Raw genomic sequence first — 25,762 nt, 5'->3', positions numbered from 1 at the left:
CAGATGGGACTTCCTGACACACTCTCACCGCAGCCTTCTGGGCATCCCTTGGGCATTCAGCATCATTCCTCTTGCACAAAGGCTGTTGCACCCCTGAAGATGCCACTTGTCCTACAAACCTGATTGGGATGTCCTGGAACACACACCACAATGTAGCCCCCACACCGTCTATGAAAGAGCCTATCTCTGCTTACTCAACCTTCACATCAATGAATTCACGAGCCACAAGGTGACCAGAGCTGGCCAAGAAGGAAGGTTGGAGAGCTTGGCAAAATGCATGGGGCTGATACCAACCACATGAGGCAGCGTCCCTACTGCCAGCACAGGTAGCTATGATTCTCACCTTTGCAATTCATAAAAACATTACACTCAGGCAAAACATAGCAGCTGGAGGGCCACCATCCCACCCTGTCAGATCTGTCCCATCACACTGCTGCTAGCACCTCTTATTCCTTGAGGAACCAGAGGTGATGTGCTGTGCATATACCTGAAATTTCAGCCTTACGTTTTTTTAGTGTGGCCTGCCACGACTCCTGTTAAACTGCTTGTGAAAAAGGGAAGGTAAGAACCAAGCATGGACAGTAGGCAAGATCTATCTCCAGTGAAATTTTTGCCCCAAAGCAAGTTGTTATGAAACAAATTCTCCTCTTCCCAATGTTTTAGCTCTGGGACAATATTTTAATATATGCAAACACAACAGATTATGAAAATTGTACATGTATCCACAAGGAACTTTTTTGCTTTATTGCACTTCTTATTATATATTTACTAAAAAAAAAATTAAATAATTTATGGTAAAAGGTGAGCATTCCTGCTCTCCCTCCTGCCCCTACCCGATCCACATAGATTAATAACATAGATTAAGATTAATAATATTAATCTTCCCAGGGCTTTCCCACACTCCCAGAGGCAAAGTAAAGCCAACACACTGGACAGCTTTTGCTTTCAGGTAGAGTTGCTTGGTAGGAAAATACTGTATTAATTTGCATCAACAGAAATACCTAATCTCTGTATTTAGCTCTTGTTTATGTAAGTAATACAGTATTCAAAAGTAATATAGAATTCATCCAAATTATTACGACCTTCTGTTGTTCTTTAAAAATGAAAATCTCATACTAAAAACCAAGATTTGGGATTTTAGACTTTTTGTTGCTGGTAAGTATTCACAAAGACCATGGTTTCTGTACTAGCTGTCTGTGCTATCACATCAGATGTGAAATTGGTTTAACATTCCAATGGAAATCCATATTAGGCAATTGTAATGCTGTAAAAAGAATCTTTCAGAGAGAGCTCAAAGCCTACCAGGAGCCACAGTCGTGCAACAGAGCCAGACTAATCCATTTTCTCTCATATCTACTTGTTGTTCTCAACATTAATCCAGTGACCAGATATGAAAGATGAGTACAGTTATATGAGAAAATGATTCTACACAGACTAAATTCTATACAGAACCTAAAAGTTTTTCCTCCCAAGCATTGACATAATAAAACATCACCCACAATTGCACTAGCTCCTTATAAAGCAAACAAAAATGCGAATAAAAGGTCCCCAACCACCACAAATGCAAGCAGTTTCAGGGAGAAAAAAAAAAAAAAAAAAAAAAAAAGGTGATAAGCAAAAGCTAAAACATCTAGAATTCCAGCAAGAGGTAATTGAGAACATACACTTAATCCATGTCAATAGCACTGCAAATGAAAACAGATCCACTGCGAACAGGATTCTTCAGAAAGGATCTTTATGCGGTTCTTCCTTCATATGACACCATACGAAAGGCAAATCTTTTGCCTGTTTATTTTGAAAGATATCTGTTTTATTGGAACTTATATAAAGAACTTGACCTGGATGTCTCCATAAAACTATAATATTTATATCAAATACACATACACAAATTCTGGTTAGTGTTCTGATCATGCCTTCTGCTGAGCTTCTAAAGCCTTTCCTTGTATACTGGTAGCAGGCTGCTGTGGTTGAAATCAACAGGGTCTTATAAAGTCTGGTTTTCATCAGGAAAGGATGGGTCTCTGCCACTTTGTCTTACTAAGAGAAAATAAATGTCAGACACTACATGTGGTCTCCCTGTTTAGCTATTAGAGCAGTGGAATGCCTTCTTTACAGGTACCAGTTTACAATAGATTTCTAGCTGCTTGTACTTTTTGTTATTAATCTAACTTTATTCAAGATTCTATTTATTCATTTCAATTAACTGAAAATTTTACACATGCTTATGCGCCTCTCCCCTACCATTTAGATCAATGCATGCCGTATTTTAATATGAACTCCCCTCTCAGATCAACACAAATAGAGCAGTAGGTACTGTAGTCATGATTTCTTGTTTTTCCCTTTCTTCACAGAAGGCTTGGACCAAAGGATGGACTTCGAAAAACCACTTATTTAGCCCGTGCACATAGTGAGACTTCTAAATTGCCAGAATAACATTGCACTTTAACCATTAAAAAGCTGGCTATGGGTTACACATATGACAGAAGACTGAGAACCGCTCATCTGTAGCGGACACTTCTGGACAACAACAACCTATTCAGACAATAGGGTGATTTTTTTTAATTAGAAATAAATGGAGTCCCCATTTCCCACCGTGCCCCAGCAGTGAGTGGGCTGGGGGTGGACAAGAGGCTGGGACACAGGCAGGACAGGTGACCCAGACTGACCTGAGGGGTATTCCTACCACGTAACATCATGCTCAGTGACAAAACCTGAGCAAGGAGGCAGAGGCAAGGAAAACGGTGGGTTTTGTTCTTTTGTTTGTTTGTTTGTTTGTTTTTGACTTGGAGAAGGGCTGGGGAAGTGGCTAGAGACATCCTTTGCATTGCATGGATTTTCCTCCTCTGTATTTCAACCTACAAGTTTTCTTGTTTTTGTTCTTTATATTCTTTTCCCTGCCCTGAGGACAGGTGGTACAAACTGTCTTAGGGTCAGCCCACCACAGTCCTCCACTGCATCTACTAAGACAGCAACTTCATCATGTTCACTGGGCTGCGTTATGTAGCCTCCTGCTCTCAGCCCAGTCTCCAAACCAGGTTAAGGAGACACCTAGATTGAGTCCCCACCCTCACCATCACATTGACTAATTTATTAATCCCATTACACTGAGATGCTATCTCCAGCTTGGCTGCCAGTGGAAACATGCTCAAATATCACTCCACAGATCTAAGATTTCATGGCCAACAACTGTGATAAAGTGAAGAACTTCTCGCTGAAAGGAATTAAGAATGCAATGCTTCAAAAGCTGTGTCCATGAAATAACAGTATTATGCAGTTAGTTAAAAGTGACCACAACAAGATTCGCCACAAATAAACCAATTTATTACTTTTTGGCAAGTTCCATACAACATGAGCAAGGATCTTTCGCTCACTATATTAAAACACTCTTTTGCTTTATACAGATTGTAAACATCAGTAGCATCACAAACTGTTGGTACAGGCATGGTATCTTTCTCTTTCAGGTAATGAAACAAGAATGAAAATCCAATAAACCAAACTTCTTTCACAAGTTATCTATGAAAAGCAGCGTATGCATTTCGTATCAATTTTGAGCAATACCAAGAAGGGTATTACTTTTAGTGAAATTCAGTGGTATTATGAATAGACACACCTTTTACACACTTTGAAATTAGATTCACGGTTTCATATTGCCAGTGGACAGAAGCTCCGTCGCATTCAGCAAGGGCTGCCCGAGTCTCCAGATTCTTCTTTTGATTATATTCCACCCAAACCCAAGACCCTCTGGCAAACAGTAACAAAACCCTTCGCACCAACCCCAGGAATGGATGTAGAAGAGCTTTTTTCTGACTGCGGAGCCTGGAGAGAAGGAGGATGCAGAACGGGTTCCAATAAAAGCAGTCAAAGGAGGAAAAAAAGAGCGTCATGGGGTGGTCCTGCAAGGGCCGATGTGGAAACAAACTGTGGCTGCAGGAGGCACAAGGTGGGTTGCACTGGAGGCTGTACCTGACGCAACAAAATGCAGAAATAGAGACCCCAGCTTTCCGAATGCCACGGTGTGTGAGGACCAAACAAGGGCCTCTGAAGGTTCCTTCAAACTAGAAGACCCTACTGAAGTGACTGCAGGAGAGAACTTATAATGCACAGGTTCTTATTGTTGAACCAGCTCCTGTCTACCCACTAGACTTCTGCTATAATTATTTATTTTTTGTTTTTCTCTCTCAAAGTGCTTTAAATCAGACATAATCTGATCCATAAAGTGAACACGTATCTCTTTGAGTTAGAGCAGATTTACTTTTTAGAATTTGTAAGTCCCAAAAGGTCAATCCACTGGCTAGGTTCACTAAAGGATTGCAAAAAGTGCACTGTTAGCTCAAGCTTCAATCCAGGGCATACCTGTTTAAATTTGCTAAGAACTGCTTTTCTCCACACCAACTTATCAGCATTAAAATAACACAGGCATTTATGATGTTATTGGCAAAGACTTCAAAAAAAAAAATCTATTGTTAAAAGCAATGATTGCATTACAGTAACGCTGCTAATTTTGAAGTCATAATTATAGCAACCTCAATACAGAAATCTTCATTTCCAATGTAAAAAGACAAGCCATATTTAAAAAAAAACAAACACCCTTCAAGTCTTCTCTGTGCATAATAAGGAGCAATGAAAATGAAATTAATTCTTCTGTAGATCACCTTTAAAGTTACTGGCATAAAATAAAATGGTTATTTTTATACCTGTAGGAACCAGCTGTTTTAAGCTTTATAAAATACTGCTTTTTAGGTGACACTTAAATCAGCAGATCCATAAATGATGAGTTCAGACAGAATTCACTACCTGAACTGAAGAAATTGAGAAGCTTTCTGGTTTTAAGATTTCTATGTTATCAAAATGTACAGATGAAGATTAAAGATGAACTCGCATCAATGCTACGATGTACATAAACAGCAATCCTCTTCCAAACAGATTTAGTAGTTGGAAGAGCATCAAGTGTTCCTACTGCCAGCTGCAAAACACAAGTGAATCCCTCAAACCTTGGCCAAAACTTAAATAGACATCCATAAAATCGTATGACTGCAATTCCTTCAACCAAGCATGAGATTCTACTATTGAATTTCCCTCCAGCTCTTCCCTGCCCAAATAAAGGAGCAGATCCCTATTACAATATTAAAGCTATATCCTGTTGAAACTAAAATAAACACCGCAAAGGATAGTCTGTCAACTTTTTTCAAGTCCTCAACTCTTCCATGATCATGAAAATCTGCCAGAAATAATGTGACAGGAACCTTCAGGTAACCTTAATTCTTCCGTAGACTGGAGATTAATCAAAACATTTACTGCTGAGTATTTTCACTGTGGCATGTGATAAAGCTCTATTAAAACAAAAAGTTTTAATCTATACAGCCAGCATTTTAGAGATTTTCTAAATATGATTAATACCAACAAGTTCAAAATACTGTTGCATTGTTTGCATTTTTTGTTTGTTTCAAACCAAGAGCTTTTTCTGATTCACAGTAAAACCCTGGTACATCTTTTTTTTTTTTTTTTTTTAATTGTTAATCCATTCCAGGTAGTTTTACTTCACAGTCTCTCTGAGAATTGTTTGGAGCCCAACGTATGAAGATGCAACTGTTATACACGTGGATTTTCTTTTTTTTTTTAATGTTAGCTGCCATTTTCTGTAGCAGTGTCTGTTAGAAGTTTTACAGAATTATAATGTTCTCCTAATCCATAGGCATGTCTCATATACCTAAAAAAAGTTAGAAAACAACCGCTTAGTTTAACTAAAATATACTGCATGACAAACATCAAGAGCACTCGAAGACAGCTTAAGTAAATTCAAGTTTTAGCAAAAGTTCTTAGAAAAAATATATGGTCATAAAAAAAGGACTGAATATAAATATATACAGTCAATGAGGAGTTTCTAATTTTGGTGACTTACAGACATAAATTGACATAAGCTTTGAATAAAAGTTTCCTGATGCATTTTTTTTAAATCAATTTCACAATGATTTTGGAATTAACAGGCAAATAACCTTGCAGCATTCTATAAAGTAGTGACTGAATCATGCTTCAGACTCATTGTCAGCATTTTAAGAATGTTAATCATAATATCTTCAAAGTCATTGTAAATCACAACTACCATTTCTGAAAAAAATGACCATTGGTCTTGAAGGTCAATGTCAGGCATATAAATGAAAATGAAACAAAACAGATGAGAATCAAAGGTGAGTTCTCTCATACAGAAATAAATGCACTGATTTTAAAAATGGGTAAAATGACACACTTACACAAGTGTTATTGGTTTGCCTGAATATTCTTCACCAACAATAATGGAAGGGGAATCCATTTGCACTACTTCAATAGGTGTTTGCAAAATGTGCGACAAAGCCCTTAGCTGTAAGGCATAAAAAGAATTCAACAACAGGATTAAATCCAACATGGTGAGGGGGGAAGAAGACATAATAATTAGTTTTAGCAAATATAAGTTTAGGCATAACATTTCCAATTTCGTTTTGAAATTAAACTTTGTTAAAATAAGCAAAATAGCAAAAAAATAAACTTTTTGAGCTGTAATTTAAAATAAGTTGCCTTAAGGTAATAGTTTTGATGATAAAAACAGGTAACATTGTGCTAGCTTTAATAATTTAATAACTACTGTTTTAGAAAGCAGTAAAAGATAAAAAGCAAAGACATAAACGAAAACAAACATTTTCTCAAGCTCAAAGTTCACATTACAAAAAACAACATTGCTCCAGTATAGTCAGCTTTGCTACAACCTAAGTCTGCATAATAAGATGCTTTCCCTTTAAGAAATATTGTTCCCCCTCACCTTTTGTCATTCTTTATAGTGATATTTTGGACAATCAAATTCTTTAACTTCTATCATCAAATTTATCAGGACAGCAGGGGACCATCAGAAATCTACTGACATTGGGAAACTATTTATAGCTATAGGAGAAAATTCTTGCTAAAATTATGAATGTGTTTCCTTATGCCTACAGGCATATTATTTCTTCATAAATCCTTTTTTGAAGATATACTGATAATTTGTGAAATTGTGATACAATTTCAAGTGAATACTTACTTCCAGTTGACCACCCCACGCAGCCGTATTTGCTATATCATCACAGTATTTTTCAAATTCCTCTGTGGAGAAGGGAAAAGTCAGCTTTTAGTAGTTCTCTCAAGCAAAGAGCAAGCAAGTGAAGAAAAATACTGATCCTAAAGTGAAAAACTAGAACCAGAGAAGTCCAAATGCAGGAAAATATATTTGCTCACTGAAGAGAAGGAATAATATTTGCTAGATTTCTTTAATAAAATAAAATTATGACTCAGGTGTACCAAGTAACAAAGTACATCTGTGTTCTGTAGAACACAGCAGAACCAACAAATTAATAAAGTTCAGGAACAAACATATCATTATGAAGAAGAAGAATTATAAAATAAAGTTTTCTAAAGTCTCTTATGACACAATTCTTACCTCTGCTATACATGTCTCCAGTAGTGGGATTTGTAAGAAATGGTAGGAAGTCATCAAAATGGCTTTGCATATACTTTGCCGTTTGGTTTCTCAGAGTTGTAACAGTCCAGGAATTCTGGCGATCCTTGAGCTGATCTTCGATAGCTCTGTACATGCAATGGCCATCGGAAGGAATCTGCTTAATCTCCAAGTGTCTTGCTGCCAACAGGGAGGCAAGTTTCTGACTTTCAACATGTCTAGCACCTGTTAAATTCTCAATCTCAGCTTCAGCTATCCTTTCTTCTCTTTCTTTCTCCAAGGCAGCTTTCTTTTCCTTAGATTGAAAACACATCAAATATTAAGATGTCTGTACAGTTCTTGTCTTAGTACTTGTCTCTAACTCTTCAAATGTTTCCTCAGTACATTCATGTTAGTGAAATGCTCTCCTGAATTAGTAATACTAAGTCTCAGAAACCTTCTAAACCTAACAAATGCTAGATGACCAATACATCCTAAAACTCAAATATTTACAAAAACTTCAGAAGTAAGCTTCTTTTATTAAATCTGTAAAGTTCTACCACTTCAATTTTTTCCCCACGCAGTATCCTACATATTTTTCATAAGAATTTCACTAAAATACTAATAAAGAAATAAAATAATTTGGTTTAGATATTTTTCTTGTCTCCTACGTCTTTTTCTTTTATCTCCTATTTTGATTCCCAATTCATGGTTGAGCATAAAAAAGTGGATCTTTAAAAAAAATCCTTATGTATTTCTATGTAGCAACCCTACAGATTTTGAAGACACATAGGAGGTACAAAATTAATACTGAATTAGCCAGGTAATGTCTCCTGTAAAATCGTTAGACTTCAGTTATATTCATTTAAACTGAAACATATTTGTAAAATGTTTAAACACTACATACCCTCCTCTTCTGTGCTTTTGATATTCGAGGTTGCTGAATCTGTTGCTCTAGTTGCTCAAGCTCTACATTTGCAACCCCATCAGTTATAGAATATATCTGAAAAGAAAAAAAAAGTTGAAAGTTTCTATTAGCATAAATGATAAATGAGACGTGCATTTCCTGAAACAGTTTTAAGCTGTTTCCAGGTAGTTTCAGTGTGTATTTACAATGCTTTCCACAAAGATCCATATAGCACAAAGCCTGTCAAAGTTGCAAGTCAAGCATTTCACACCCCAACCCCACTGTCATGGGCTTGGTTACTTTTTCCACTGTTCCCCAGAAAATAAATTATTACTAAGTGCATAGCTCAAATTTAACTCTAGCTGTCTGAACACTGCAAGGGAAAATTTTCCTTGCCTTACCAGCAAATGAATGTTAAGCTTAAGCACCCAGAGAGCTGTTACCCAGTTCTGTAACAATTAAAGCAGGAGAAGGCTACACCGTCCATAACAAAACATAAATACCATTTGAAAAAGACAGAGTTGACCTTTCTCAAAAAGAAAGTCAAAACTAATCTCACTATGGCATCAACCAGATGTCACTTTGGGATGCACAGTAATACTTTCAACCTGAACAAAGAGGTTGAGAAATGAAAGAACCCATATACCTCAAACCAAAATCCTGTCAGGGAAGTCTATAACCATAGCAAAGACGTTAGCTTGAAAAGTCCTCCATCACAATGTTTTGACAGCTTGCTTAGCAAAATGAAGCAGCTTCTTGTAACTAATCTAAGACACATTCTGTTCAATGCTTACAAATTAATCATCTCTTAAGCGTCAGAGCAAAGACTACTATGTAAGATTTTTATAGAGTCATAATGCTTGCTTTTTTCTCAAGGATTCTCAGCAAACGATTCTCAGTCAAGATTATTTCCCTGAAAGTCATTCACAAATCTTTTTCAGTCTTGTTTTCAAGCAAAAGGGCAATCTGCTTAAGCCTCTATTAAGTTACAAATCTGAAAACACCTGGTCCAGGAAGTGTCACACAGACAGGTTGTCGTGGTTTAACCCGGCTGGCAGCTAAACACCACGCAGCCGTTCGCTCACCCTCCCCCCTCCCTCTCTGGGACGGGGGAGAGAAATGGAAAGTGAAGCCCGTGAGTTGAGATAAAGACAGTTTAATAAGACAGGAAAATAATAATAATAATAATAATAATACAATGATGATAATAGTACTACTAATAATTATATGTACAAACAAGTGATGCACAATGCAATTGCTCACCACCCGCTGACCGATGCCCAGCTTAACTCCGAGCAGTCCGGCCCCCTCCCCCCGGCTAGCCACCCCTATATATTGTTTAGCATGACGTCAGATGGTATGGAATACCCCTTTGGCTAGTTCGGGTCACCTGTCCTGGGTCTGTCCCCTCCCAGCTCTTACTGCACCCCCAGCCTGCCTGTTGGCAGGACAGAGCAAAAGTCTGAGGTGTCCTTGGCTTGGTATAAGCACTGCTCTGCAACAATTAAAGCATCGGGGTGTTATCAGCACTCTTCTCATCCTAAGCCAAAACACAGCATTCCACCAGCTACTAGGAAGAAAATTAATTCTGTTCTAACTGAAACCAGGACACAGGTTTTTGTTTGTTTCTTTACAAGATTTACCTAGTCAAAAGCCACACTCTGTTAGGGAATCACTCAAGGAGATGGAAAAGTATGGAGCATTAGCATCAGTCAGAGAGAACCATATTGCATCAATTTAGGCAGAAGCTGTACTGCTGTTTAGGTGAAGAAAGTATATGAACAGGCCTGCTTGCACAAACAGCACTTAAATTCAAGAACAAGATACAAATAAAGAGATCTTTTCAGTACTGGATATACAGAATTAAGTCTATCGATTGCAACAACAGGATTCTATTTATTAAGTGCTAAAGCATAGTAATTTTTTAATATCTTATTAAAGTATTTAATTGTATCTGATTTACTCCACTCAGTATTTCTCAGATTTTAGTAAAACTAATCCTCTGTTAAAAATTAAATGGTTTGCCATCCAGCAGCACACTGGAAACTGGAATCCAAGTAAATAGTTATGCTGCCAACACGGCAGAACAGAAGCATTTAAGCCAACTCCCATGTCTGCAGAAAGTGCGTTCTTAAAAACAAGGTCTATTATACTGTGGACAGAATTGCAAAGCCAATCACACAGCATTAGTCAATTGCCTGTCAAAGTCCATCAATACCCTAGTAGCCTACATAAAATAATTAGAATTATCACACAACAGGAACTAAAAAAAATATATTAAAAAATCATTGAGAAGCCTGAGCTACTAACACACTGTAAGAGCAAAATCAAATACTGCTCACCAACAAGAATACAGCTAAATAACCCTTCCAGCATAATAGCTAGATCTTCCCAAAGTTACCAGCATTGCAAGGAAAAGAAGAAATGCTTTAAAATCATTACACATTACTTCATTATCATTTTAAAAAGCTAATGAAGTCCTAATACTAATTGTATCTGTACAGCTTCAGCTGAAGTTAAGGCATATACCTTATTCTGCTCAGGTGTAGCTTCCTTCAGCTGCTTTAATTCCTCCTTGTGCTTCTGTTCAAGTTCTGCCTCCAGTTTTGCAACTTCATCAGCCAGCTGTTTTCGTCTCTTTTTATCATTCTTGGGAACAGCATTTTTCATGCCTTGAATTTTTGCTGTTAAAGAAGCAGCGAGATAAAATATTACCTCTAAATATAGCTACTCCACAATCATTGGAAGAAGGAGGGCTAGTCTTAAAAGAAATTACATACATCAAGATACCACAATTAACACATTTTAAAATCACATACATTTTCTTAACAGACACAATCATAACATCCAAAGAAGAAAAAAGCTTGTATGCAGTTGCTATTAAAAATACTTAAAAATTTTATCAACACAACAGACCTCAGCCTGTTTCTTCCAAATAAAATTAGTTGGTCATTGAGTTCTCAAATCCTATCACAGAAAAGATGTGCATGTTTTTTATAGCAGACAAAGAAAAAACAGAGATTACTTATCCTTAATAAAGTTTCTAAAAGCTGAATTCAAGAAGTACATCTTGAATAAGATAAGCATCAAGTTGCTTAAGTTCCTTAAGTATTTTTAGGCCTTCAGTCAAGGCTTCATTTCTTCAATCACAAAATAGTTTGGTTAGAAAGGATGTCCAGAAGTGATCTAGTTCAACCTCCTGCTCAAAGCAGGGCTGATGTCAAAGTTAGATCAGGTTGATCAGGAATTTATTCACATGACTGTGGAGCATCTCCAGGGATGGACGTTCTGCAATTTTTGGGGGCATTATTTTCTAGCATTCAACCATTCTTGTTATGAAAATGTTTTTCTTTTTTTCTTCCCAAGAGAATCTTTCTTCTTACCACTTCCAACTCCTGTCTCTAGCCTGTTCACTATGCTTTGCTTGAAGAGTCCAGCTCCACCTGTTCCATTTGGTAGTGAAAACAACCAGATCCCCCATAATCTCTTCTCCAGGCTGAATAAACTCAGCTTCCACAGCCTTTGCACTTACACAAACATACCCTGATAGCTCTCCTCACTTCTGCATTCACCGTTTTAGTGTTCCAGCACTAACTGCTTAACACCCTGCTTGCCATTCATCACCAGTACATTTTTACTGCCCTTCACCCTTGACTGGGTGACGGCAATGATAATGAAACTTTTCAAAAAGAGACTGCAAGAATACTTACACTAAAAGATTTATGTCAAGTATTCAGCCTCACAGATGAAGCACTTGAGTTAGACAAAGAAGCAGTTCTGATCATAAAGATTGATGTAATGAGGGAGAAGGAAATCCATGCACGGACTCACCAGTACGCAAGGAGAGTACATTGTGGGGTGGCAGCTACAAGGATCATTAAGTGGAAGAGATGCTGGGTTCTCAGAGGCTGAGATGTACCTTACATTAATTCTTTGGAACAAATTGTTTTGCTGTCAGTTAATCATTGTACTTCTCGGGAATGTGTTTTTCAAGTGAGTAGGTTTAAGTTACCTGCCTCTCCATCACAAAGATGGACTCAGTCTTCTGTAAAGAACCTGCTGCCCTTTTAGGCAGGGGAGGACTGAAATTCCTCAGCATCTCCCAGCTAGCGAACCATGTGCTCCAGCTACCTAATTCTTGATTACTACCTGTCTTTTCAATGTCAGTTAACTTCAGGGGATGAAAAACCATCTCAAAATACTAAGTTCCTACAAATATAATAATAATTGTTAGCTGTTATTAGTTAATAGCCAAATAGTTTCTCTCCACCTCTTTAACCCTTTGACAAGAAGACTGCAACTGACATATTACGCACCAAAGACCAAAGAAACCAAACAAGGAAAAGGCCATATCAATGTAGATTAACAAAAAGGTTACAATGAACAATGAAACTCAACAGAATCCAGCTGGCAGAACATTAATATATAATGGGGCCAGTAAAACAGGGCTCATAACAGTTGAAGCGCGGTGCTGTAAGCCCACACAGGTCCTCTACTACAGGGATGGCCGGGTGGGAGGTTGGAGGTGGATCACTGCAGATCAGCCGCGTTTGGGATAATGAAATGTGGCCGCATGGGCAGCGGGGAGGCCGGCTTCCCTAGAACACCTCACAAAAGCACACATCTCCCTCAACTTCAGGGCAAGGCAGCGCGGTGCTGGCAGCCTGGCTGTTATGGCGGGGCTGCTACCTCACCCTCCGTGCCCTTCCTACGCGGCCAGACACAGATCCCACACCGGCAGGCAGCAGTAATATCACGACTATCGTCTTCCTTCCCATCGTGAGCGATGTCCCTTGCTCTCCTGGAGCTGGGGCCGCTGTAACCCCACCGGGCACCCCAAAACATTCCTCCCCCCCCTCGCAAAGCGAGGCGCTAGGCAGGGAAGGCCGCTCCCTCCTCCCGGCGAGGCGCCTCACCTTGGAGCTCCCGCTTCTCCTTGCGCTGCCGCTTGACGAGGCGCTGTAAGGGCCCGCCGTCCTCCTCCTCCTCGTCCTCCTCCGCCGCCATCCCCTCCTCCTCCTCGGCCCCGCAGCCCTCCATGGGCGCCCGGCGGCACCTCCCTCCCGCCCCGCGCACACGGCGCCTCAGCGCTGAGGGGAAGCGGCCGCCATGACGCGTCCCGCCCTTCCCTCCCCTCCCCTTCCTTCATCGCCGGCACCGGCCGCTCTCCCCGCCGCTGTCGCCGGGGGGCGATGGTGGCCAAGGGCTTCTCGCCGCTCGGCATGGACGCCGGAGCCAGCCCGAACGGTTTTCTGCTTTGTAGGGCCGTGAGGGGGTGAAGAGGGCAGGGGGTGTTTAGGGGGAGAGCAGCCCCCGTCTCCTTTCTGCTCCCTGATGAAATAACCGCCCAGCTCCTTGCGCCGACCAATGCTCGATAAGGAGCTTATTTATCCTGTTGACTTTTGTGCAAAATAGAGTGTTATGTACATGTTTGTTCATTTATTTATTACCTGGAGTTAATTAAAGCTATGAAGTAGCTTATAGACTCCAGCTTTTCCAAGTTGTGATGTTTGTGGTTTGTGTCTCACCACCGTGATTTCTCATTATCTCCAGTCTTTTTTATTATGGTAATATAAAATAATATCTCTTTTTATTATAGTAAAAGCCAAATGTCTTGGTTGGGGTTAAATCCCCACCACAAAGTGTACTGAAGAGTGTGCAAACCTTCCTGAGGATGTCGGAGCTACAGGTTGTTGCTGAGTGTTAGTGTGGAGTGAGTGCAAAGCTCAGTTCACTGCTGGCACATTTATTTTGTGTTCATTTGGGTAAAAATATAATTGAAAATTTTAATAATTGTTTTCGAAATGACGTAAATTGAGCAAAAATCTTGCTAGTGGAAATATTTGTGTTCATCTGTTACGGCGTTGCTGTTATTGTTTTCCATTTGAATTAGCAGATCCTCTGCAAGTACAGTGCCAAGCACAAAGAAAGGAAACTTTGATCTAAAGCAGAATTGTAAGCTGACGGGTCAGACTCCTGTGCTGCACCGAACCACACAATTATCTGTATCCTGAATATATGTTATATTTTGCCCTTCCCTCCATCTGCTTTTTTCCTGCCTGTTGGAATAAAACCAAATAACAAACCTTATCTCAATTGCCAAACAACAACAACAAAAAAAGTCTCATTGAAGAACTATGAGGAGGGGTTTGCTTTCAACTAGAAAGAGAGGTTAGCATTGGAACTTGATAGAATTGCCTCTGTAAGTATTTTTGTATACTATTAACAAATACAGAATAAGGACAAATCCAGATATGGGATAGATTTGTCTTGATTAAAATATATATATACTCTACATGTATATCAATTTGTTAATGACCTGTTTGTCACACATGTATGCATATATGAATATACTGACGTAATACATTAAAAATACTTTATATTTAAAAATAATAAATACTGGTTTTGTCTTCTACTTTTTTTTTGTCAGACTTCTGTCACATCTTCAGCAGTAATCTGATATATATAAAACAAATACCAGTGAGTTCCTAAGCTGACCAAATGCAAAGTGCTGTGATGATAGAAGTGGGCTGTTACAAGTGATCTCATGATACACTACCCATATTTGAACACCACACATCTTAACTCAATTATCAAGGCTACATGAGATTGGAGATTTTAGTACACAGTATGTATGAGGGAGTACATTTTAGAGACTAGTGGTACAATAAATGCTGGGGAGGTCATGCTACACGGCCAGCTAAACCTGAGTTCCCTCTGCTGCTGCAAAGCGTAGAATGAATGAAAATTACTAAGAAGAGCACTGCCATTGCTAGTAATAGGCCACAGGCTTAATGCCAACTTCTCAAGGCCTCAGTCCTGTTCTACGGGGTTTGTTATCAACCTGTTGTGAGAACCTGACCTGTGAAAGGGAGCTTGGTGCCAGACACCTATTTTGAACTGAGTTTAATGTGGGATAACAGCAAAGGCCTTGAAAATACTGGAACAAGTTGAAAACCGAGAGCCCAACAGTATAAACAACCAGTTCTCACAGGATTGCAAACTATGAGAAGGACTCCTCTGAGCATACCAAAGAAGAGCAGCAGCAGCTAAGAGAAGAACAACTGAGCAACAGGAGGGATTTGCTGAGACCTGAGAAAGAAGGGCTCCCAAGTACCACAAGGTGTGGATACAGCTTAGGGGTGTAGTCCAAAGGCTGCCTGCCAGCTCTCTCATGCAAATCATCATTATGGGGATCTGCAGTCATGATGTCAGGGGGATTGACAGGGCTGCAAGTGTGCTACCTGCTCTCCCTGCCTGTGCTAAGGGTCCTGATGCCCCTTGCCTGCTTGCCCCATGATCCCTGGCTCCTCAAGGATGTCTTGGCCTGCCAGCTCATTAGGAACATGCACATTAGAATTTTTTCCCAAAAATGTCCTGTGCCTTTTCCCTGTTCAACACTTAAATAAAATGTTTAAATAAAGCCTTATTTTGTCTAAGCTCAGTTCAGCTGATTATGGTTCCTGGGCAGAAAGGATGATTTAACAATAAGGTCATAATAAAATCTAACGGTTAGAAGCTGGAAAAAAAAAAAAAAAAAAAAAAAAAAAAAAAAAAAGGAGAGAACTGAAATCTGAGGTAACTAACTGTGAAACACTTTATCTAGGATGTGATAGGTTCACTCACACAAGTCTTTAAATCAAGTCTAGGTGCCTTCCTGTGGATATGCAGTAGCTCATCTGTAAATTACAGGTTTCATGCAAGAAAAGTTTATTAAAATTCTCTCAGAATTCAAAGGAGTCTGGAGACTGGATTATTATAATCACCCTTTCTGGTATTAACATTTAGGATTTTATTAATCTGTTTTGGAAAGAGAAACTCAAACTTCCCATCCAAACCAATGATAGCTATAAAATGGTCTGTACTAAGCATCATCTGGTTTACATAGTGTCAAAATAGGAATTTTCAGAATTAAGGTGTGTTTTTGAAATGTGCCTTAATATTGGCAAATTAGTCACTGAAGTCGTTGACTGAGGGTTACCTTTGATAACAGCTGACTGGGACAGTGAATTTACAAGCTGTTTTGTTCTCTTTTTTCATATTAATTTTCTGAAAATGAAAGAATGCATTGCTATTTGTAGTATTATGCTTTGACATAATTTCTGGTATCTTTCTCCCAGTAGTTTCCCAGTGTTTAGTAAGCATGCTGAAGTTCAGGAGGACCTTTTGTTCATAGGTATTTTATAAGTCAGGGTGGAACCTGTAGTACTTCTGGCACTGTGAAAATCTAGATGTTGTATCATCAGTGCCAAAATCAGTAAGCTAGTGCTGTGTAGCAGGCAGTTTTCATGACAGCAGTAATGAGCATCCACATCTTACTCCAACTGAATGGTATAAAACATTAGTCAAGCAAAGAAGCTGTCTTACTACTTTTAGGTAAATGTGTATCTCATTTCCCTCCATTATCTCCCAGATGTTTCTTGCTGGTTGTGCACTGTAGCGAATTACAGACTTGGCTGTAGCCATACACAAAATTCTTAAAGTAGCTTTATTGTTTCACTGAGGTTTTGTTGACAGTTTTCTGACTTACACACTATGTAACCAGTCACTCTGGATCATTTGATGCAGGGCATTGAATAAGAAGTAGCTAAATTTTCCTTTTCTCGGTGTCATAAATCAGCTTGTAGTAAGATTTGCAATTATTCTGCATAAATTAAGAAGTATACATTAAATTGCACTGAATCCTCCACATAATATAAGGATTAATATAGCACATTTTAATTTGCTCCTAAAACCTGACATGGTATATGTGCACATTAAGATGTTTAGATTGTTTACGCCATACCTCTATCTTAAAGATGCCAGCCTTGGATCGGAGCGCTATCTGAAAGTTCACTTACAGCTGTAAATGAGCTACATGAGCTTTTCCTGTTGTTAGTTATGTTTTCTGGAAACAGCGTCAGTATATTTTAGTAATAGGACATCTGCAGCTAAGATCCCTCATCCATGAAACTGTTTCCTAATATTTCTTCAACATCTATCTGACAAGTATAGGCTTGTATCTGACAGGTATAGGCTTGGGGAAGAGTGGCTGGAAAGCTGCCTGGCAGAAAAGGACCTGGGAGTGCTGGCTGACAGCTGGCTGAACATGAGCCTGGAGCATGTCCAGGTAGCCAAGAAGGCAACTGGCATCTTGGCCTGTATCAGAAATAGTGTGGCCAGCAGGGCCAGGGAAGGGATTGTCCCTCTGTACTCAGCTCTGGTGAGGCCGCACCTTGAGCACTGTGTTCAGTTTTGGACCCCTCACTACAAGGAAGGTATTGAGTGGCTGTAATGCGTTCAGAGAAGTGCAACAAAGCTGGTAAAGGGACTAAAAAATGAGTTATGAGGAGACCCTGAGGGAACTGGGGTTGTTTAGTCTGGAGAGAAGAAGGCTGAGGGGAGACCTCATCACTCTCTACAACTACCTGAGAGGAGGTTGCAGCAAAGAGGGTGTTGGTCTCTTTTCTCAGGTGACAAGTGACAGCATGCAAGGAAGCAGCCTCCAGTTGTGCCAGGGAAGGTTTAGACTGGATATCAGGAAGAATTTCTTCACAGAAAGGATGCTTAGGCATTGGAATGGGCTGCCCAGGGAAGTGATGGAGTCCCCATCCCTGGAGGTATTTAAGAGACTTGTGGATGTGGTGCTTAGGGACACGGTTTAGTGGTGGACTTAAAAGTGTTAGGTTGATGTTTGGATTTGATGATCTTGAGGGGCTTTTCCAGCTTAAATGATTCTATTATTCTATACATCTAAGTGTCTGGACCTAATGCAAATCTAGTCACTTAAATCTGTAATGAATCACATTTATCGGTTAAACAAAATAGAGGGATTTATTTCTGGAATTGACGTTTCAGAGCTCACAAAGCCAGGTATATTTACCCTTTCTATTTGTTGGACTAGAAAGTGTAAAAATAATCTCAGGTCTCTTTGCAAATGCAAACAGATTCAGGGTCACTCATTATTCAGTTATCTTACAAACACTGGGATCCAGAGAAAATGTGGGTGTTACCAGGAGATGTCCTTGATTTCTATGAAGACTGCTATTGAGAAAGATGAATATTAGTGGTAGAACAATTTTGCCAACCTCTACAAGTGTATTGTTTCACAGTGTTTTGCCTTCTTAAATCTCAGCACTTGGAATGGAGAGATTTTACGAAAACCTGCAAGTCTGGACTTGTAAACAGTTTTCTTGGCTGTATAACCAAGATATGTAACCTATGTTTGACAAAAGGTGACCTGAATTCAACCCAAATGCTCAGAAATAAAAAGCAAAAAGAAAAGGCCCAGCTCCAGCTCTTCACCCTGCTTTTCAGTAGATTTTTATTTTTTTTAATTGGACACTTGGGATTTCCAGTACTACTAGTCACTTAAATGCATTCAGCTGAGGCTGTCAATCAGGTTTCACAGGGCTAGCACTGAATGTCATCAAATTTTTCTGGTGTAGTCTTGGCAAGAACCTTGGCCAATAATCCACTCTCTGCTAAACCCCCTGAAGCTGTGGCAATTTTCACCGTGATCTATATTTATTATCTAGATTGTGGAATGGTGAAGTATAGCTCTTCAGAGATACATCTTTAATCTTCACTAAAGATTTTTACTGTGTCCTTCACCTACAACACAGTACAAAGCAAACATACCTAGGAGTGTTTGGCCTACTAGTTTAATGTTTGAGCACAAGAATGAAGAGGCCACCAAAACAGATTCTTCATTTGCTATGATATCAGAAACACTTTTATTGTGAACGTGGCTGGTAGTAAGCTTGCTGAAAATATTTATTCTCAAATTATGCCAGAACCCTTCATGCTGCTGCAGCAGGGCATGAATGGTCCTGCAGGCTGGAGGAGCACCTCCAGGCCAAGGCTGAAGTACAGGCAAGACCTGACTGCAGTTACCCTCCACAGAGCTAATTACTGGAGCCCATCTCTCACGCTCACATATGCTGGGTGCCTGAGGAGGGAAGAAAGGCCCAGCTTAAGTGCCATAGGGACAAGGAAAAGAAGAGTCAGAAAAGGAATCTGGAGACCTAGACAAGAAGAAGGACAGGGAAATTGTGAAAAGTGCGTTGGCCTAGTGAGGAGATGGTTGGACAGGGAAGGAGCATAGTTGTGACAAGAGGAAGGAAGGCCAGGAAGATAGTACAGAAAATGGAAGAGGGAACCAGAGAAGGCACATTTGACAGAGGGAAGAGAATTTTAAAATGTGAGGTGACCAATGGGACTAAGACTAGTCAGATAAGTAGACGGGGAATTACTGATCCCTATCCTCAGTAGGTGGAGTAGGGAGATAGTTCTGGCAAGAAGCAAGGTTGCAAGAGCAAATTAGGATAACCTGAATGAGAAGACAGAGAGAAATAATGAATCATGCATGTTGAAAACAAAAGCAAGGGGCAAACCGCGATAAGGACACGGAGTGGGAAAACAGGAGTACTGGGGCAAAGAAATGGTTAAAAAAGATTAACAAAGCAGATGGACGAACTCCAAAACTCTGCAATGCGATCCCAAAAAGAGTAGGCCGCATAAATACACTCATACTCTGACTGACAAGCAAAGACATTGTTGCACTCATTCCAAAGAAAACTATCACACTATGTTCAACATTTACAAACAAAGAGCTGATTAAGTTGTTGATGAGTTTGGCAACAGACTATTGTTTGCACTTCCATCCTGTTAGAGTGAACACCCTCTACAGGGAGTGACTTATGACTGAATTGTGGAGACTGGTGAGATGAAATAAAACAATAAATAATTAAACATTGAGCACAACTTAATTATTTGAAAAGGCAGAGAACATATGGAGAATACAGCATTTGGTAAATAAAGAGGATAGGTCAGAAGAATCATAAAACTCTACATTGTGTCTGTGGGGCTCCAAGTCTGAAACACTACTTCCAACATTTCAAACCAGTGTCGGTACTTAACGTCAGCCATCTTCCAATCTTTCTCTCAAATTGCTTTATGAAGTTTTACCTCTAGATTTATCAAACCTATTAATAAGCATCTGCCAGAGCTCTTTGTACTTTTGCTGTCTATTGTCAGCATAATCATACAGGAGAAAGAAAGAAAATCTAGCAGTTTCCTCAAAGTCAAAGCAATAAATAAAGCTGATGCCTATGTCTGTTCATCTTATTACACATTTCAGAAAATCTTTTTCTGTACTTAAAAGAAAGTGATACTTGCAGAAACCACTGCCATTATTCCTTCAGGTTGTTTTTTGTTTGATGATTTTTGTGTGTGTGTGTGTGTGTGCGCGCCTTTTTTTTTTTTCTGAGGAAAGTTGCTTTTAGGACTTGAATGTGTGGCAGAACTGAATTATTTTCCTCTTCCTTGGAAATCCTGAATTGGTGTCTCTCATTGAACTCCAGAGCTCTTCAGCTCTCAGCATGCTCTCAAAATATGCTGAAAATTGCTTTCATTCTTGGTCTGTCATCTGCCCAGAGATGATGCTGTGGCTGATCACTTCCAGATGCTAAGGTGCTAAGGACATATCAGAAAACACAGATATTATAAAATTCATTCTGAAATGTGTTTTTTGTTGCTGTTGTTGTTGTTTGTTTGTTGTGTGTGTGTGTGCGCGTAATATATAACAGATAGCATAATAGAGATCTCAAATGGTATATTAGGTCATTGGGGAGGAATTGTGAAAGGAAGTCACAGGGAACTACTTGGAACTGTAATAGCTATAGGAAATAAGTGATGTGGAAGATTTCCATACTACTATGCGCATATTAAATGGGATCACAGTGCAACATCTTCCAGTTTCACTGGGAGGGTGCAGAATATTATAATTTAAGTAAGTAACCTAATGGCAAGACCACAAGAAAATTGGGTTATTGGGCCCCAAAACTTATGTGCACCAAAAGAACTTTTGCAGAGATATACTAGAGCAACTAAGTCCTGTATTCTGTTTTGTTCTGTTTTCCCAGATGAAAAGATTACAGTAAGATTATACTTAATCAGCAGAGGTCTCTGCCTCTAATCAAACATGCTCTTATCCCAAACTTTTTCCATGACAGTTGATGTCAGCTCTTAAATTTGCCGTACATATTCATTGACCGCAATCACTCCTTGCCCACATCAGTCATCATTCACTACAGACTCCTTTAGCATCTGCTTCTTGAAAGCTGTTCAATCAGGGTACTATTTATTTTTTCAAAGCCTGTCACACTCCACTTTGTTCATGCTTTGTTGGCTTGTTTGAAACTTTCCATTGTAAGAGTGAAGGTAATAGGATGCTGGCAAATCTATCTTGAATTTGTCTTGCTCATTGTACCTTCCAGCAGTGATAATCTTCGTTAACAACTACATCTCCACCATAGTCTGTGATTCTCTTATTAGCAGCCTCTATAATTGAGCATATAATTGAGAAGCAACAACTTCCTCAGCTTTGATCTAATCGCATATTCAAAATATGTACAAAGATATCATCTCCTGTATTGGTCAGTAGTATTATCTGTTGGTAGTGCATCAATATTGTGCCACTGCAACATGAAGAAAGTGTTTTGTTTTGTTTTGTTTTGTTTTGTTTTGTTTTTTTTCCCCCCTCTGGTGCTCAAATACTAAGTAATTTTCCTCCAATCCTTCTTCCTGTGTTCAGCTGCATATATACTGGACTATGATGTATGTATTTGTGGTATGTGTTTCTGTCTAACACATTCCTTCAGCTTGTGTTGTGTGGTTGCTCAGCTTTAGTGCTGAGCAATTATGATTCTGATTCAATGTAATTCCATTTTGTTCCCTCCCCTGGAAAGCTCAGCTCCTTCTTCAAGACACATCTCCAGCTCTAGAGATTTTTTCCCAGCTGTCTTTCTGGTAAACTGAAATCATGTTTCCCACAAGCAGCCCCATCTGTAATTAACGAATGCCCAAATTCACATATGGATGTCAGAGTTGCCAGTTCTTTAATGTAATTATCTATTCCTTCCTTAACGTCTTGGCTTAAGAAATACTCTTCCCATGTATGAAATGATGGCACAGAACTCGTTAAGCCTTTATCAGCTTCTTCAGTGTTCAGGCATTAGTCTTTGCAAGCCCCTCACTTCTCACATCTTTTCCCTCAATAATCTCTGTTCTCACTTTTCCGTTTTCAATGTGTACTGATAAGATCTAGATATAGATTAAAAATATGTTGTTATTTTTATTCTTAGAGCTGGAAATTCAGCTTTCTAGTAGCTGGAGTCCCTCCAGGCTTCTAATTTATCTGTTTTCTCATTGCTACTATGTTTTGCAGTTAATTACAATTTCCTTTTATTGGTGGGTGTGATTATTGTTATTTCCACCCCCGCATCACATGCTGAGAAATACACAATAGGACTCTGTGTTTGTATAACTACATTATTTCTTTATGAAAAGGATCAACAAAAGAGGTTCTGTAGGTGTAGCCAGTATTTAAAAGCAAGCATGCAAACAGTTTAATATCTGGGTATTTACAGTAAACTCACTCCCCACCCCACACAGATGCACCCCTTTTCTTTCCCATCAAGTCATGTGGAGGTTTCCTAACCCCTGAGCCATAACAGAGCCATCCTCAAGGCACCCACTGCTTTTCAAGATTTTCATTCAGTCAGATTTCCAACATCTGCACATTCCTTTAGCAGCAATGTCTCTTTTGGCAGCAACCCGTAGGAAAGCTTATCTTGGAGACTGGCCATAACCAGTGTTTCACTCCCCCAGTCTGATTCCAAATGTTTACTTTCAAAGTGCTGGTGATTCAAAGACTGCCAGTTAAACATGACTAGTCTTGATCACATTTGAGAATTATGTTAACAAATGCAGTTAAGTTTAAAAGGCAGCACTGTGCCACTTCAATATATACAATCCATATGTATGTGCATCTCTGCAATACAATCTGAAATATTGTCATGAACCTACTAAGCATTAGATCATCAGTGAGACTGCTACTTATCTGGAATAGATAGATTGATGTTCACATAAAAATATCTAGAACAATTGGCCTTGTTACTCTCTTTTATTCTCCTGGACAAATCATAAACTTATTTATGTTAATTCACCCACTCCTGTAATGCACCAAGTCTTCAATTAGAAAGCTGCATGAAACATGTTCTGGTTGAAAGTGAAGAATGCTGCTCTTTGAGACTGAAATGGCAAAGGGAATTCAACTCAGAAGAATAATTACCCAAACTGGATTTTCACCAAAATGCAGCTATTCTTGTGATATGTGTCATGGGATACCTCATGATCAAAAGCCTTCATAATCTTGACTTTTAAGCTTTTTTCTTTATTACTTTGTCTCCACCTAGTATCACAAGTGCACAGCAGCTCTGTTCCTCCTTAGAGCAGAGTGCCATCTACTGAAATACCACAAGTAACTTGAGGTCTTCAACTATTTTTCTTGGATGTCTCCTATCTAGCCATTGACTAAGCCTGATATTGCTTAGTTTTATGACCAAAACCTCAGAGGTGTTTCTGATTAGAAAAGTAACTCCAATTGAAACTGAAAAAAATTAAAGTCTCAAATAAAAGCATAAGAACACATCTCCCCCCCCCAAACCCCACACTGAGAACCAAAAATTAAAGATCAAATGGAAATCGTATATATTACCAAAGCATAGAAGTGTCTAGAAATCTAGAAGTATGTATCTAAAAAAGCTCACTTTATAATATCCATCCATTCAAGAAGCCAAAAGAAAGTAGAAAAAAAAAAAAGGAATTAAAAGGTTATTCAAATGCAACAGCAGGGTAACATTTGACAGATGACTGAATGAATGGAATGTTTTCTTACAGAAGGAAGGGATCAAGATATATGTACTTACTGAGTTACAATGCATATTAAATGAAGGAATCTTGAGTATATGCAATGTGATTAGCAGGAAATGAATATATTAAATTAAGATTTTTGAAAGCAGCTTGTGTCTTCAAGATGACCAGGAAAAGGCTTAGCAGTTATGATAATAGACTGATATGGAGCTGGGCTGCAAAGAAATTTAATCACATAAACAATTTTTCTGCCAATCAAGATTATGTTTTCCAACTACTTCTGAACAGAGACTGAAAATTCCTCCATTATTCTAAAAATATGGTTAGCTAGAACAGCACCAAGACTGTAAAAGAAATGACAGATGTGTAATCAGGAAAAGATAATAACAAGAATAGGCTTCACAAGAACAGCAATTCCAGTTAGGAATAATAGAAAAGGTCTCCCTTTGTGTAAATGAAGACATCTTTACCATGGTAATTTCTGTCTGTCATAATCTACTGTAGTAAAATTAATGCGGGCCAGTAAACTGTAGCTTTGTAACAACAACCTCCATACAGACATTTGCATGAATGCTCTGTAATGACAGAAATAGAATACATAGGATAAGAAGTTACCAAAAATAGACTTGTAGAGTCACTGGCTAAAAGCTACCCGTCACTTTTGGTAGCAGAGGGTAGCAACACTCAGAGGCTCAGACTGCAGGGAGCATGACTCTTCCTGCTGCTCTAGTTTGTCCCTACGCCTACCTTTATAGCTCTGCAGGTGGGAAGGAGTGGGCTGAAAAGAACAACCACTTTCTGCACCATTAGCTGCTGCCAACCTCTTAAGTCATCGTTGCATCAGATAATGTTCTGTGTCTCTGTTTTGCCAGTGGGAGGGTGACTTACCCCACAACCATGCTGATGGGACTAGAGATACAATTCATATAATAGAAGCACATACATGCGTATTAGAGATTCACATTTAACTCCTGTGCTGTGTAAACTAATTTCTGCTGTATGGAGAGGAATCAACCTTGTCCAAGTATAGATAAATATATAATTGCACTATGTTCCCATTTTTGTGGAGCTTGTATACTTTTATGTGTGAATAAATGACAGAGACACATGAATTAAAAGAAAAAAAGAGGGAAAAGAGGGAAAAGAGAGAAAGAGAGAAAGAGATAGAGAAAGAGAGAGAGAAAGAGAGAAAGAGAGAAAGAGAGAAAGAGAGAAAGAGAGAAAGAGAGAAAGAGAGAAAGAAAGAAAGAAAGAAAGAAAGAAAGAAAGAAAGAAAGAAAGAAAGAAAGAAAGAAAGAAAGAAAGAAGAAAGAAAGCAAGCATCCCAACCTACTAACAGTTCCAGAGGTTATCACATGGTTGCTCATAGCAATGCAAAGTTACAAACATGTTTTGAGTCAGAAGCCTGCGCAAGGCTGTTGCACAGCACAAGGGACAGGAAGTAAGGAGTGTTTTCCCCCCAAATCTGCCAAAATATGCTCTCAAATCTTATCATGGATCCTGTGTCATAGTTATTGAACTGTATTACTTTACCTGCAGCCATATATACAAACCTATAGTTAGTTGTTCTCATAACTGGTGCTAATCATTACATCCTGTATTTCATACTATACACAATAATACTATTATAGCTCTCAGACCATGTACAGTGTAAAACTTTATCTTACAGACAATCTTGCAGCACAGGAAAACCTCTGTACCTTTTGTGTATGCTGTACATG

The 25,762-nt window shown here is 39.0% G+C and overlaps 1 protein-coding gene across 1 annotated transcript; it reads right to left on the bottom strand.

Annotated features, from left to right (window-relative positions):
• Positions 1-3,299: 3,299 nt before the first annotated feature.
• Positions 3,300-13,462, bottom strand: OTUD6B (OTU deubiquitinase 6B). Its single transcript, XM_084281318.1, has 7 exons — positions 13,262-13,462; positions 10,875-11,029; positions 8,346-8,441; positions 7,442-7,754; positions 7,046-7,107; positions 6,249-6,355; positions 3,300-5,707 (listed from the first exon to the last, which is right to left on the bottom strand). Exons 1-7 carry the CDS (start codon positions 13,383-13,385, stop codon positions 5,623-5,625), a joined length of 942 nt encoding a protein of 313 aa, XP_084137444.1. The 5' UTR covers positions 13,386-13,462; the 3' UTR covers positions 3,300-5,622.
• Positions 13,463-25,762: the final 12,300 nt, after the last annotated feature.

The sequence above is a fragment of the Netta rufina genome (assembly GCF_964035555.1).
Source record: "Netta rufina genome assembly, chromosome: 2".
Taxonomy (NCBI): Eukaryota; Metazoa; Chordata; class Aves; order Anseriformes; family Anatidae; genus Netta; species Netta rufina.
The sequence above is the reverse complement of the archived record's forward strand: the minus strand, read 5'-3'. Positions and strand labels throughout refer to the sequence as shown.

What these genes read in the sequence shown, in the direction of transcription:
- OTUD6B (XM_084281318.1), bottom strand. Translation starts at nt 13,385, where the DNA reads ATGGAGGGCTGCGGGGCCGAGGAGGAGGAGGGGATGGCGGCGGAGGAG. An exon ending in CAAAAGCACAGAAGAGGAGG is followed by an intron (nt 7,755 to 8,345) that starts GTATGTAGTGTT and finishes TTTCAATCTAAG; the next exon opens with GAAAAGAAAGCTGCCTTGGA. An exon ending in CGTGGGGTGGTCAACTGGAA is followed by an intron (nt 6,356 to 7,045) that starts GTAAGTATTCAC and finishes TATGCCTTACAG; the next exon opens with CTAAGGGCTTTGTCGCACAT.